This window comes from Diadema setosum, chromosome 15 (assembly GCF_964275005.1).
Source record: "Diadema setosum chromosome 15, eeDiaSeto1, whole genome shotgun sequence".
Taxonomy (NCBI): Eukaryota; Metazoa; Echinodermata; class Echinoidea; order Diadematoida; family Diadematidae; genus Diadema; species Diadema setosum.
In genome coordinates, this window is record NC_092699.1 from 26470518 (window position 1) to 26486087 (window position 15570).

Consider the following 15570-nt stretch of genomic DNA (forward strand, 5'->3'; position numbering starts at 1 on the left):
CCGATGGAACTCAACTTCTCACGAAATAATGCAAACACGCACACACACACACACACACACACACGACAATGGTGGCGTAGGTATAGATCCTACTAGAAATCAAGTCACGGACACAAGCAATAAACACACAAACACACACGCACATACACGCACACAAATTTGCATACACAAATCACGCAAATACAACGTCATATGCAGGCAAAGTAAGAGACATGCGCAAAACTACCGTTCTGCATTGCAAATTATTGTTGAATTTATATGGGGGAGTACATCTGTATAGCTATATATAATTATATACAGTACTTATCTTACATAATTGTACAACATTATGATTAAATGATGCTGAAGAACATGCTTCTTAAAACGCAAGAATTACATTCTGCAAGGAGACAAAGTTCAAACACGTACATCGCAATTACCCTGACAAAGTACAATTCTCTACAGGGGCGGATCCAGGAATTTTGTAAAGGGGAGGCGCCTTTACAAAAATTAAAGGGGGAGGGGGCACGCTCCCCCATTTTTTCTTTTTATTTCTTTTGTTTAAACAAAAAATAAAGAGGGGCGTGCGCCCGGTGAGCCCCCCTCTGGATCTGACACTGCTCTAGATTTTAACTCCTTGACCTCAATACTTTGCCTGGGATTGAAAGAGCAGCGCGACAACAAAATTACACATTTACTATCAAAAATCTAAACGCAACTCATCGAGGTATCAACCAATCATAAAGGAGATTCCTTCACTTGTTAGATTCTGCAATGCTTATTGGCCATGTCGTCTTGCTCTGACAGACCACAGACTTGCACTGAGAGTATAATAATGCTGTGTAACGTGTTCACATACATCATACACTCAAGTACATGTCGTTTCAAGTCCTTAGTAGCAAAAGTAATGTAAAACGTACTGCTTTCACCACGCATCCTCCTTTTTACACACATATCAGAAAACCACGTGTACATCATTCCCGTTGGCCACATATTCTACAACATCTGCATTTCAATATATTGCAAAATACATCATACACATAACATCGAACACAAGCTGAAAAACACCATTAATCTGTCATTTTCTCGAATACCAACTTTTGCTGGAGTTGCTTCTTCGAAATATCCTTGAAATAGAACATGTACAAAATACATTTCACCAAAATATTTCATGATATAATAATAATAATAATAAACTGCTGTTCAAGCAGTCTTTTAGTGGACCGACACCATTGTCCATTATAACAAATAAAGTTTGCAAATTTCGTGGATGTAAGCCTGGCTTTCTGTGTGTGGGCTTTTTAGTGGGTCGCCACAGACAGAAAGCCAGGCTTACATCCACAAGTACGCAGATTTAGACACTACATACAGTGCCTATTATCTCTATCACTTCATTGCAACAGTTGAGGACAAGTCAGGCAGTGAAATAAAGTTCTTTAACCACAGTCCAGTCCCATCATTCCGTACGGTTATTTCATTTATAGCATACAGATACAGATAAAAGCTCGAAGGTCTCACAGTGGACACGTATGTATGGTTTGAGGGGATAAAACCCAGTTTCCCATTTGCCTTCAAAAAAAAAAAAAAAAAAAAAACCCAAGAAAGTATCCTGCAGCAAGCTGTTCCTTGTTAGCGTTTGTCTATTCAAGGCTGGTTGATAACAAATGTTCTCCCCCCCCCCCAAAAAAAAAAAAAAAAATTATAAGCTGAATGGAATTGATGTTTGCTGCATTATTATATATATATGTGTGTGTGTATATATATATATATATGTATATATATATATATATATATATATATATATATATATATATATATAAAATATACATACAAGTCAGGGCTCCACACTAACTTTTATTTTTGGTGGCCCAAAGGCAAACATCCGACCTTTTTTGGTGGCCCGATCAGGCCACCAAATTCTTTATTTCTGAAATTTTGGTGGCCCAACGTGCGTTTTTGGTGGCCATGGGCCACGGGCCACCGGGCCACCGTTAGTGTCGAGCCCTGTATAAGTATCAGAAAGAAGACAAAGAAGAAGAAGAAGAAATCTATGTATATTTTTTTAATGCAATTTGTCTGAATTATACTCTCCTAAAAAAGAAGAAGAAATGCTTGTTTTCAGATAGGTTTTTTGACCAATGAAGGCTGACTGGCCTCTATGGCACAAAGTCAAAGAGGTATAATGCTGTATGATTTGATTATGGATCAATCATGAGACAATCTGATTCCTTGTACTGAGCTGAGTACTTATGTGCTAAAATTCCTCTCAGAAAAGGCTCTGTTGCATAAAAGAAGAATATAGTCGACTGCAGTTTGCAAAAATAAAATGCAAGACACCTAAATGAAATGTTACATTGCATTTGATCCAAGTTGCAATTGATCGCAACTCACTCTTTTATGCAACAGGCCCCAGGTGACGAACAATTAGCAGTAACTGCTGTCAACACTCCTTGGAAAATAAGCCACATAAAACACAGACTTGGCAGTGTCTGTATTCGCTACAGACACACAGCTTCCTTATCCCATTAAATCACATAATTTAATGCTCCACATTTTATGAAATTTATATATATCCCTGCGAAGTCTAAAGAAAGGAAGCTGCTTGTACATGAACATAATTCCCATCATGACTCCTTGTAAGTACTCCTTACCAGAATCACATCAAATTTTCATAAAACAGTGTAACAGCAACACACACATGTTTGAGATTCAAATTCTGTAATGCTGACATTAGTCTGAGCAAAAAGCACCTCTAGCACAGACAAGAACGGCATTTCTTGTGAGAAAATAGTGATAAACAACTCCTTTAAAGCAGTCAACCTCGACAGAGGAAATAAATTTGATGCAGAAACACAGAGAGGTCGTTGTGTACGAAATGAGTTGGAGAACCTTTTGATAAACTGTTTGTATACACAACCAACATACCATACACTGTTGCTTCTACTTCACTACATGTACTAGAACCACCATCAATTGCACTTAGAGCTTCCAATATCACGTTCACATTATAAAAGTTGATACTGCTGCTTAACCCGTTGAGGACGAGTTCCGAGTATACTCGGGCAGGTGTCTATGGGAAATGCGTGTTGTAGCAAAATCAAACCGTCCTCAACGGGTTAACTTATGACATCAATGACAGACAAGACCACTGAACAACTTATCCTTCCTGGTTTTTGCTTTCACTCTTTTTTTCTTGTCATCAGTTACATCGGAAAATTGCGACACAACACTATCAACAACAGTGACTTCGTCTACAATTCAGATTTTCTAGCTGTGTGATGAAAATATAGTTTATATTATGCTGTGTTACCCATTCATACGAACTGAGCAATTCTATCATTTGATTTGCCAATTGAAGGTACAGAATGAGTTCTAGCAAAACAGGGAATAAAAATTAACAGCACGCACAGCAAAAGACTTGTTCTCTACATCTGAACCCGTGCTGACATTAAGGTTGTACATGTAATGAGATGCAATACATGGACAAAAAAGTTGTCAAATTCCACATTTCGTCGCCATTGCACCACTGATGGCTGAGATCTCATGGGGGTAACTTCACGCCTGATTAGGGTTAAGGATGGGGTTGTACATGTAGTTCCATCTCATCCTAACCATCACTATTAAGGGTAGTTAAACATCACAACTGCAAAGCCCAAACATATTCTGGCATATGAAGATTCAATCTATTTCAAGAGACACTATCCATTTAGCTGTAATGGTTGAATTGCTCAATTTTGCTCAATATTCCTCAAAATCATGAAAACCATGATTGCTAGTCTCACACAAAACAGTTATTGGTCAGTCTACCACACAATGGGATCCATGAGTGATCTTTAAGACTGTGCGCTTCTAAAGTAACATCAATTACGTACATATTTAAAGGAACATATCTCAGTGTTACAAAATCTGCATCACTGGAGATGAAATCACTCTTGCATTCTTTATTGCTCTGCACAAATATTTGCATAATATAAATCCATCTCTGAAATAATATCTACAACCATCTATGTATGTAAAATAAGAGTTTAAGTTGGGAAGGCTCTCTGCATAAAAAGCAATGTTTGAAATCAAATACAAATGTTACGCCTTTAAATCAAGCAATGAGAAGCCATTATCACAGATGAACATCTTATTTTGGTATTTTATGCAACGTATATTGTAGCTTAAATCACATCATTCTCTGCAGTACTTGAATACAAATGTCTACAACCTGGCAAATAGAAATAAAAACACACTCAAAAACACACACACACACACACACACACTTGATCACATCAACTCCACTATACTGAAGTGTTCAACTGGATCAGGAAAAAAAAAGTAACAATACTCAACAAAATCAAAATTAACACTTCAGCAAGTTCTCACAAAGAACATAAGGCATTTTTCTTGCAAGTTCTTTTGTTGTCATGTTGAAACTAAAATTCCTCTCCATTTACCTTTAAACGAATATCAACGTTGGGTGGTAAGATTTGAAACGAACACCCTGTTCAACTACAAATCAGTAGATCATCAGCCACTCGCTGCCTAGAGTAATCACACGCCGAGATGATTACATTCATATCACATGTACTTCAATCGTGGCAACAGCGATAGTGAGGGGTTACACTTCAAACTCTGGAAAAGTATGACGTCATTTTTCTCTCTATGTGATGGCTGAAAATACTTTTTGTTTTTTATTTGTGTACGTGTCTAATTGTAGCAGATGTTTCCTTCATACCATTCCAAGTATTTGGACCAAAGCTCAAGAGCTGCCATCAGAACAAAACTTGACCACAGCGCATCTTATAATAATAATGATAATATGAATTTATATTGTGCTAAATCCACTTGGTAGAGTGCTCAAAGCGCATACATACTACCATTACCCGGTCTCTGGATACATTTGATTTCCCACCAGCACTGACAGTGCTCACTTTTCCACTCCCTGGGGAGCAATCCAGCCAATTGCAGCCATTTTACATGACATTGTGTACACATGCTAATACACTGACATTAAAATTCTCATCCTACTGGGTACCCATTTATTTATACTCCTGGGTGGAGAGCAGCAATGTGGATAAGGTGCCTTGCACGAAGGGCAAACGTGTCGGGCTCTGTGGGGCTTGAATCCACAAACCTATTAAAATCACTTTCTGTGAAATTTATGCATATTTGACTCGTTGGCTCAGAAAGGGTTAATTTGGGTCATTAAAGGACAAGTTCACCTTCATAAACATAAGGATTGAGAGAATGCAGCAATATTAGTAGAACACATCAGTGAAAGTTTGAGGAAAATTGGACCATCCGTTCAAAAGTTATGAATTTTTGAAGTTTTTGTGCAGTCACCGCTGGATGAGAAGACTACTGTAGTGTATGATGTCACATGCGTACAACAATATAAGGAAAGTATAAAGAGAATTTCACAAAATTTCATCTTTTGAAAAAAGTACACATTCCCTCGACTTGTTACAGACATATGTTATGGGTAATATTATTCCCATTGCCTTTAGAAAGAGGCAAGTCAAGTGCTCTTTTATTATGCAAAAAAAGTGAAAATATGTTGAATTTTCTTTACATTTTCTTTATACTGTTGTACTCATATGACATCACAAGCCTTAGTAGTCTCCTCATCCAGCGGTCCCAACACAAAAATTTTAAAAATTCATAACTTTTGCATCGATTGTCCAATTTTCCTCAAACTTTCACTGATGTGTTCTACTAATATTGGTGCATTCTCTCAATCCTTATGTTTATGAAGGTGAACTTGTCCTTTAGCCAACTTTTTCCAAAGATTTTACACGAGACTAACCAGGCTCCCACAGACTAGATGTAAACATGCACATCCATTAGCCTTGCTGTGCCCATGTAATCAACCAGCACTTTCCACACACCTGTGATCCAACAGAGCAAAAATTGGCCTGCAAATCATAGTGTGCTTAGGCTAGTACTTCAATCTTTTGAACTTTAATTCTACTTAATTTCTGTTGTCTTCCTCTTCAGAGAATGAGAATTACAATAATACATCAAGATTATAACAACTTAAAGATATACTAACACATCATATCAGAGTACACCTGAATTCAGGGCGCACTGAATACTTATTTACTGACTGGTGGAAAAGCTGACAAAATATTTGCAAAACAAACAGAAAAGAAGAAAGAAAAAACAAGGAAAAGGGAACATTTTAGGACTGAATAAAATGCCAGGATTTTTCGTATATATTTCTGAGTTGCTTGGTACGTATTAGAGGACACAGTCTCAAAACTGACCATAAGATTTTTACCTTTATGACCTCCTACATACTTTCTCCTATATGTACATATCAAACATAAATCATATATTCATTTTATTCTTATATTTTCTTATACTCATCATTTTTTACAGCTCTTCATTTCATTCCGCAGCAACACACATACAGTATGAAGTTTTTACCTCATTCATTAGCATTTTGCAGTAGTCAAGCTTTGGTCTCCTGGCCGTTGGTTTCTTTTCACCTTTCAAGGCAATCACAGGTACAGCTGGAAGTGCATTCTAAAAAATTAAAATCCTCTTCATATATATCACTGCATTTCTATCTGAGCACCTGGGCTTCTTTGTTAAATGCTTCTCCCACAGCCTTTTTTTTTTTTTCTCTCTGCTTTATCACCTGAAATCAACCAGCAGCATCTGTGTTATTATTTCTCTGTTCAGCACAATTCTTGAGTATACTTTTAACATTTCCTCCTGATACATTGCACAAGGCAGCTACTATCTTTTGCAGACCACACCTCCTTCACATGTGCTTGAGGAGTAAAGAACCTCTTTGATACTATATTTCAGCATTTCTCCAAAGACACACAAATTAATTCTCACACATGGCAGGTCAGAGATGTTGCTGACACTTCTGAACAACTTGAAGTTCCTCTGCGTGTTGGTTGCATTCGATGCTCCCATGGGGCAAATTCCTGTTATCCCCCGCATCATTCTCTCAGTAGTCGGTCTGGCTTGGCAGATGGAGCTTGAGGAAGTGGGTGTTGGTCTTGATGACGACCTGCTGCTTGAGCTCCTCATAGCAACTCTTGGCATAGTTGATTTGCTGGGAGACCTGGATGACATGAAGTGGTCACAGAGAGAGAGAGAGAGAGAGGAGATTATGAAGGGTAGGGAGGTACATGGTGACTATAGTGATAATTGTGATGATAATGATGGTGGTGGTGGTGATGGTGATGGTGATGATGATGATAATGGTGATGGTGATGGTGGTAATTCTGACAATAATAGTGGTGGTAATGGTAATGATAGTGATGGTGGTGATGGTGATGGTGATGGTGATGATGATGATGATGATGATGATAATGGTGATGGTGATGGTGGTGATTCTGACAATAATAGTGGTGGTAATGGTAATGATAGTGATGGTGGTGGTGATGGTGATGATGGTGATGATGATGATGATAATGGTGATGGTGATGGTGGTGATTCTGACAATAATAGTGGTGGTACTGGTAATGATAGTGATGGTGGTGGTGATGATGATGATGATGATAATGGTGATGGTGATGGTGGTGATTCTGACAATAATAGTGGTGGTAATGGTAATGATAGTGATGGTGGTGGTGATGGTAATGATAGTGATGGTGGTGGTAATGGTAATGATAGTGATGGTGGTGGTAATGGTAATGATAGTGATGGTGGTGGTAATGGTAATGATAGTGATGGTGGTGGTAATGGTAATGATAGTGATGGTGGTGGTAATGGTAATGATAGTGATGGTGGTGGTAATGGTAATGATAGTGATGGTGGTGGTGATGGTGATGATGATGGTGTCAGCAGTGATGCTGCTGCTGATGATGGTGATGGTGGTTGTGGTGTTGGTGGTGATGGTAATGATTCTAATAATGGTGGTGGTAGTAATGGTTATGAGGTTGATGATGATGATGATGATAATGGTGATAGTCGTGGCTGTCCTCCCCATTATATTGCATAAAATATACATACACTAATCTCAGTTTGTTTGTTTCTTTTTTTTTGCTATAAATCACTGAGAACATGTGATTGCTTGATGAAACACCAACTGCTTCTTTTTTGTTTGTTTTTGTTTCCACTTGTGGTCACAGAGAGAGAGAGAGAGAGAGGAGATTATGAAGGGTAGGGAGGTACATGGTGACTATAGTGATAATTGTGATGATAATGATGGTGGTGGTGGTGATGGTGATGGTGATGATGATGATAATGGTGATGGTGATGGTGGTGATTCTGACAATAATTGTGGTGGTAATGGTAATGATAGTGATGGTGGTGATGGTGATGGTGATGGTGATGATGATGATGATGATGATGATGATAATGGTGATGGTGATGGTGGTGATTCTGACAATAATAGCGGTGGTGGTGGTAATGGTGGTGGTAATGGTAATGATAGTGATGGTGGTGGTAATGGTAATGATAGTGATGGTGGTGGTGATGGTGATGATGATGGTGTCAGCAGTGATGCTGCTGCTGATGATGGTGACGGTGGTTGTGGTGTTGGTGGTGATGGTAATGATTCTAATAATGGTGGTGGTAGTAATGGTTATGAGGTTGATGATGATGATGATGATAATGGTGATAGTCGTGGCTGTCCTCCCCATTATATTGCATAAAATATACATACACTAATCTCAGTTTGTTTGTTTCTTTTTTTTTGCTATAAATCACTGAGAACATGTGATTGCTTGATGAAACACCAACTGCTTCTTTTTTGTTTGTTTTTGTTTCCACTTGTGGTCACAGAGAGAGAGAGAGAGGAGATTATGAAGGGTATCACTGAGAACATGTGATTGCTTGATGAAACACCAACTGCTTCTTTTTTGTTTGTTTTTGTTTCCACTTCTTGATGTCTTTGTATACTGGTATTTGGGGCTACATAAGTGTGCAAAAAAGCATTTACAGGACATCAATTCATAAGACACACCCAAAGTTTGGTACATTGCCACAATTGTGTATTTAATTGAACCACTATCGCATCATGTCAGTTGTCATGATCTACATATTAAAGGTACTAGCGTGTGCTTACCTTCTTTGCGATGCGCTCGCTGTCACACCCGACCTTGGGCCGCTCCTTGAGGTCCACGCTAGGGGCCGAGATGCCGGCCTCGGTGTTTGCCATCTTGGTCAGCTCTATGTAGTGTCTGCCCGCTGGATGGTGGAAAAGGCAAAGGAGGAGGATTGAGATTGATGAAGAGCTGAGCAATAATTGCTACACAAACTCCACGCAAAGCAAGTCTTTCATCTTCAGACTGAAATGATTCAAAATCCACATCAACATTCTCTAACCCCAAACTGCATCAATGCGATTAACCCTGACTGTGCTTCAACTGCAATTAACAAGGAATGCGCCTCATTTGCTCATTGTCACAGATGCTGGTGTGCTTTCTTTGCCAATCCTGAATGTCCAGAAACAAAATGTTAATGAAATAGGGACTACCTAATCCCCTGATTAAATCCCTATATTGTATCACCATGGCCTTCCTGTTGGTCTGATAGTGATGCACATTGCTACACCGGAGTGGGCTCGCTATCTTCCAACTAGCAGTTAGGTCAAGTTTGGATAGATTACTGAATGCTGAGGAAAAAAAGCTTGGCAAGTTAAGGTAAGTCTCCAGGGCCCTGTTTTATGAAAAGTTATAATTGATAATTTCGTTGATTTCTATCATAAGTCTATGGCAGCCCGTGTGTTAAGGAAATTTATCATCGATTATATCTTTTGATAAAACGGGGCCCAGGCATGGCAAGGGCTTTATCAAAACAAGCAGCATATTGATGCAGCACCATTAAAAAAAAAAAATTGTCAACAGTCCCTCTAACAGTCTGCATGAATTGCCTATCTCAGTTTATATAACACTGGGATCAGATCTAGTTTATATGTGGCATCAAATTACAAAATTTTGAAAAATCTACATGTGATCAGCACACCACGAAATGTCAGTGTAAAAATTGTCAAGATTTCTATTACAGGCCACTCCCATTATAATGAAGTCCTTGGGACTGGAAGTTTTCTTACATATATATATATATTTTTGTTAATTAATTAATTTTTTTTTAAATAACCGTACAGCAAAGTATCATTTTAAAGATACAAAGATGATAATTTTGGAACCTGAATATTTACTTTGTTGTACAAAGATTCTTGTTATAACTGTGTGTGATATAACAGGAGAGTGCATTGTAGTACACTGTTGCTAGTCCTGGGCTGGTTATATGAGAACTTCATCCTGGAAGCAGAGTTAAACATGCCTTCAGGTTTGGGATGCAAATCTCCAACTGAGAAGCAGAAAGTTTCTAATTTGATGGGAAAAGAACCCTTTTGGCACTGAGCTGACACTCCACTTTGAGAAATAGAAAATATCAGGAAATGATGAATGCATCAAACCATGGACCTACAAATGTACTACAAAACCAGTCCATGATCTAACATACTGTTGGTTTGAAAGTGACAGACAACACACACAGTTGTGGTGATCACCACGTATTACAGTTTGTTTTGTTTTTATTTGCTATTCTTTACTGTGTGTGTTTTATGACATAATATTTATTTGGCTCGCTCAGTTGGTATGATATTTTGTGCACAGATGAGATAGCAAAACCTCATTGAACTTAAATTGCTACCTTCTGACAATATTACATAACCTTCTCCCATATGAACATTAATTATTACAATATTTCCTGATTTTATTCATACCCACATATTTCTGAAATTTCACTGTCTTCATTTCAGAACTGCTTTTTCCATTTAGTACTTTTTTTCCAACAATGCAAGAACAAGTACCACAAAAATTGACATCAATCTTTTTATCAGTTTCAGCAAGAACAATGCTTTCAAAATTGTCACATGGCTCCAAGACACTAACAATGTATCATGAAAATGCACACAAGAACTATAACTAGAAATATCTACTGCCAGGGAAATGGTAAGTGTGGACAGAAAAAAGTAACATCAGTTTTGTTGTTGTTATCATAGTTGCACATGGTTGATGTTGTAAGTAGATTCTCTGAATGTTACAAACAATTTGACACATTTAGCACAAAGGTTAAAGACTTCTCAACTGTTTACAAACAAGATGTTTTGTTACACAGCTGTTACTGCATTCAAACAATCTGTGCTAAATCTAGAAGGGATATAATGCCTTGAATATGTGCATTTTTTTTTTTATAAATGAATTTTTTATAAGTGTAAAACTTATTAATACCAATAGTTAGTAATAAAATGATAAACAGAAATAGTTTTCAGAGGTGTGAAATTTGTGAATTATTTTACAGCTTGTTTTAATAAAACACACAAAAGAGAATGCACAAATTTACACTGTGCTGAGAAAATGAAGCTAGTAAAGAACTTAAGGCAAAAAAAAACCAACAACAACTAAGATATATGCTACAATGACTGAAGAATCTTTCACAGAATCTGCTTTATGGTTGGTAAATGCTTTCATTGCCTTGACTGTAGAGAACAAACTGAGTGAAGATCCATAGAAAATGTTCATCAACACATCCTTTGTCTCTTTTTCAAATAATTATGGACAACAGTCCATGGAGTTGGAGTTTACTGACAAACAAACATAATCCAACCAACCCAGGAAGCAATACATATCTCTCTCTCTCCATGTGCAGACCATCAGACAAGTGACACATTTTTCCTTCCAGTGACATGGTCTCACAGCAAACATCATTTATGTCCTGAATCTTTTCCTGCCCAATATTTGTGAGAGAAGTGCTATTGCACTATGCTTAATTTCACTATTAAAGGACAAGCTCACCTTCATTAACAAAAGGATTGAGAGAATGTAGCAATATTAGTAGAACACATCATTGAAAGTTTGAGGAAAATCAGACAATCCGTTCAAAAGTTATGAATTTTTGAAGTTTCTGCTCAGTCACGGCTGTATGAAAAGATTAGCTTGTGATGTCACATGTGTACAACGTTATAAAGAAAGAATAAAGAAAATTCAACATATTTCCATTTTTCTCGCATAACAAAAGAACACTCGACTTCTCTCTTTTAGAAGGCAGGGGGAATAATATTACCCTTAACATACGTCAGTAACAAGTCGAAGAAATTTGCACTTTATTCTAAAAGTAAAGTTTTGTGAAATTCTCTTTTTATTTTCCTTATATCGTTGTACGCATGTGACATCATACACTGTAGTAGTCTTCTTATCCAGCAGTGACTGCTCAGATATTTTAAAAATTCATAACTTTTGAACAGATTGTCCGATTTTCCTCAAACTTTCACTAATGTGTTCTACTAATATTGCTGCATTCTCTCAATCCTTATGTATATGAAGGTGGACTTGTCCTTTAATTTCACTCTCAAAGTTAGTTCACTGATAATGGCTTGATGACCGAGGTCAGACTGTACTATGAATACCTGTATCATGGCTTGATACTAACATTTTTCTAAGGTGGCCCACTTGGGCCACTAAAATCTTTGAATCTGACATTTTGGTGGCCCTTAAAAAGAAATGTAGTAGCCTGAAATAAGAGAACAAAGAAATCAACTTAAATATCAACTATCCAATTGGGCCACCAAAAGATAGTATTTTTGGAAATTGATGGCCTGACATCAATTCTTAGTGGCCCCAGGCCACTACTAATGTTGAGCCCTGCCAATAATACATCCCAGAACCAGATCATCAAATTGCAATGAGTTCAACTTGTTTCCCTGGTACTGTTTGACAGCAATGTACTATCAATATTTATATGATTTCAAAATATACCCAAAATTTGTCAAAATGATATGGACTTGGCTGCATGCATCCAGTATCCAACCAAAGAACATTAACATAACATGGCAATGAATTCATAATCATACATCTTACTGAATAGGGCAGGAATGACCTCAAATGACCAAAAAATATTGTTCACAAACAAGGAAACCATCATATCTTATTATGACAGAACTGTCCCAAAATTGTTTTGACTAACTGATGAATTTCCTTTCTGAAACAAAACTAAAACTAAAATAAAGTTTTAACCCACATAAAAGACCAATATTACATGGAAAAGAAAATGAACAAACAAAAACAGCCAACAGGAATGGGTACGTAAAACAGGCGAAGTATACACGTTTTTTCCTATCATACAAATTATATATATATATATATATATATATATTTTTTTTTTTTTTTTCTTCAGGAAAGTGCACAAACCACATTGATTCAATTTCCCCCTGAAAAACACTATGCTAGTGCCTTTTACCCTTCAACAATGTCATGCAATGTCCACACTATACAAATAATGAATAAAATCTTGCAAGAAATTTTATGATAATCTAATTTATTCATTTATTTATTCATTCATTTATTTGCTTATCTATCTATCTATCTATCTATCTACCTCTATCTATCTATCTATCTATCTATCTATCTATCTATCTGTCTCTTTCAGATTGGGTTTGAAAGAGAGACAGGATTTAAACATTATGAAGGTCACAGTATTGACTAACGATAGACTACTGAAACTATAAAACAACTCAAAATGTTCAAACAGCCACAATGAAAGCCATATTTGTTGAATACTTTTACATATCAATTCTACTATTTCATTTCTAATAATGTACAATGCATCTACATTGTTCTAGTTTCTTATTCTAAAGAATTTGAGCAGAAGCACTAGCTAGTTCTACAGCTTTACTAAGTAGATGTTAATTGAACAGGTACAGAAAGTAGTAAATACGTATTGAGAAATTGTTTCCATTTGCATTGCAGTCAAATGGCACACGGCTCAGCAAATATGTCTTTCTGCTCAAACGTGACCGACATGCATCATGAGTAGATGATAAAATGTTTGTTTCACTTTGCCAGTATAAATACATGGCTATTTTGTTACTTCTTTAAAAAAACAAAACAAAAACAAAACAAATCACGAAGAAATATTTAATTGTACACTGACCACTTCATAACCGGTTCTTTTGGTCATACTTCTAGTGAAAAAAAAGTACTGTGTACAAGCCCAAGAGTGTCGTCTTTACTGACACATTTTGGTGCCTTGAAATATTTCTCAAATGACAAATAACGTATGAATATAAATGAACGTTGTTTTCATCCACAAGCAATGAGCAGCAATGCAGAACATTGTAACTGGTGTGACTGTTATTGAAGAGAAATGATTGTCATTATGTAAACTCACCGTATTTTGTATTGGTTTTGTTGGTCAAACCCTGTGAAACATTACTGTAAAACGAGGAATGTTCGCGTGCATTTTAATTTCGCAAATTCCGTGAGAACCATTCGCAAAATTAAATGCATGTGAAAGTTCTTGTCTGCACTATATGTACTGAATGCTAGAGGCAACTCGCAAAAATTTCATGCCGCGTAAAAGACCATCTGCTTCAATTCGCAAAAACTTCATGCTGCAAAAATATCATGTTTTACAGTAACTGTGATTAAGAGAAACTTGTGTACCGGTAGTCAATGTGTGCACACAATTTAACACATAGGTACAGGTACATGTATGTGAAGTAGACACTTGCGCAAACAGACACACTAAACTAGGCATGTAATGAAGGCCTTTAGACAGGAAAAGAGGCAGAATCTACAGTAAGTATGATACTTTTTGTCTGTCCTGATTATACATCCCTATGCCTACAGTGGAAATGCTTTCTTCTTTCAAATCATAGAGCATGCCTAATCTGCCTATGCAGGGGTGGGATACTGGCTCTAAGCTGCTATGTGGGGTTTACATACTGGACACTGAACACCACACAGTCTTCACAGCATTTTCAATTACCTAGGGTAATATATTGCTCCACTGAAGCACACTTTAATATCAACACTGTTTACCCGTTGATGACGAGTCCCGTCCTCAACGGGTTATACAGCCCGGATTTCACAAATATTCTTCGGGCAGAAGAGTTCCAACAAACTGCACAGCACATTGTGGACTTCGATTATTCTTCCGGGCCTTATTTGATATAACCACATCATGTTATTTTAGAATAATATATATAAACCTGCCACTGTCATACTGTCTTTTTATCGATTTGGGAATGTATGTACCTCGCACGGCTGTCAATACCAAACGTGATATCACTGCAATTGATCCATCCCCCGACTGTGTTTGTGCATTTTTTGGATGTCTCCTCAACATGTTTATCTATTACTAGGTATGTATTTAGAATGTCAAAAGTACAGTACCTAGAATTTGAATATCATTTCTTGCAACCTCTTGCTGACCATGTGAACTGAATGGAACAAAACTAAAGTTTATCAAACCACACGTTTTCTTCTTCTTTTTTTTTAGTAACAGATAGTGCAGTTGTGATTTCATGAACAGGTGGGTGATACAACATTTACTCCTGCAGCAATTGCTCCGGTCTTATTTCCTGCAAGGACTTTAGGGTTAGGGTTAGACTTTTGATGAGGTTTTAGGTTTAGCTTGACTTGAGGATTATGATTAGGGTTAGGGTTAATGCTGGGTTATGTTTGTGGGTCAGATTTATGTTTGGCTTTAATAGTGTACAGATATTTCATGGGAGCATTGTCACAGGAGCAAATGTCATGAAACTGAACAGGTGACATGGGGTGGGGTTGGGAAAGGGAAGATGGGTGAAAACTGTCATATACACAGCAAACATGCAGGATGGTGACAGCAAAT

General features: G+C 37.1%; 1 protein-coding gene across 1 annotated transcript in view; it reads right to left on the reverse strand.

Moving 5' to 3' along the window:
* Positions 1–6928: 6928 nt before the first annotated feature.
* Positions 6929–15570, reverse strand: part of LOC140238618 (intermembrane lipid transfer protein VPS13D-like) — a 133365-nt gene continuing 124723 nt past the window's right edge. Inside the window, exons 69-70 of the mRNA XM_072318518.1 lie at positions 8996–9117; positions 6929–7045 (exon numbers count right to left, since the gene is read on the reverse strand). Of these exons, the coding sequence (XP_072174619.1) occupies positions 6929–7045; positions 8996–9117 (239 nt within the window). The remainder of the gene's footprint in view (positions 7046–8995; positions 9118–15570) is intronic.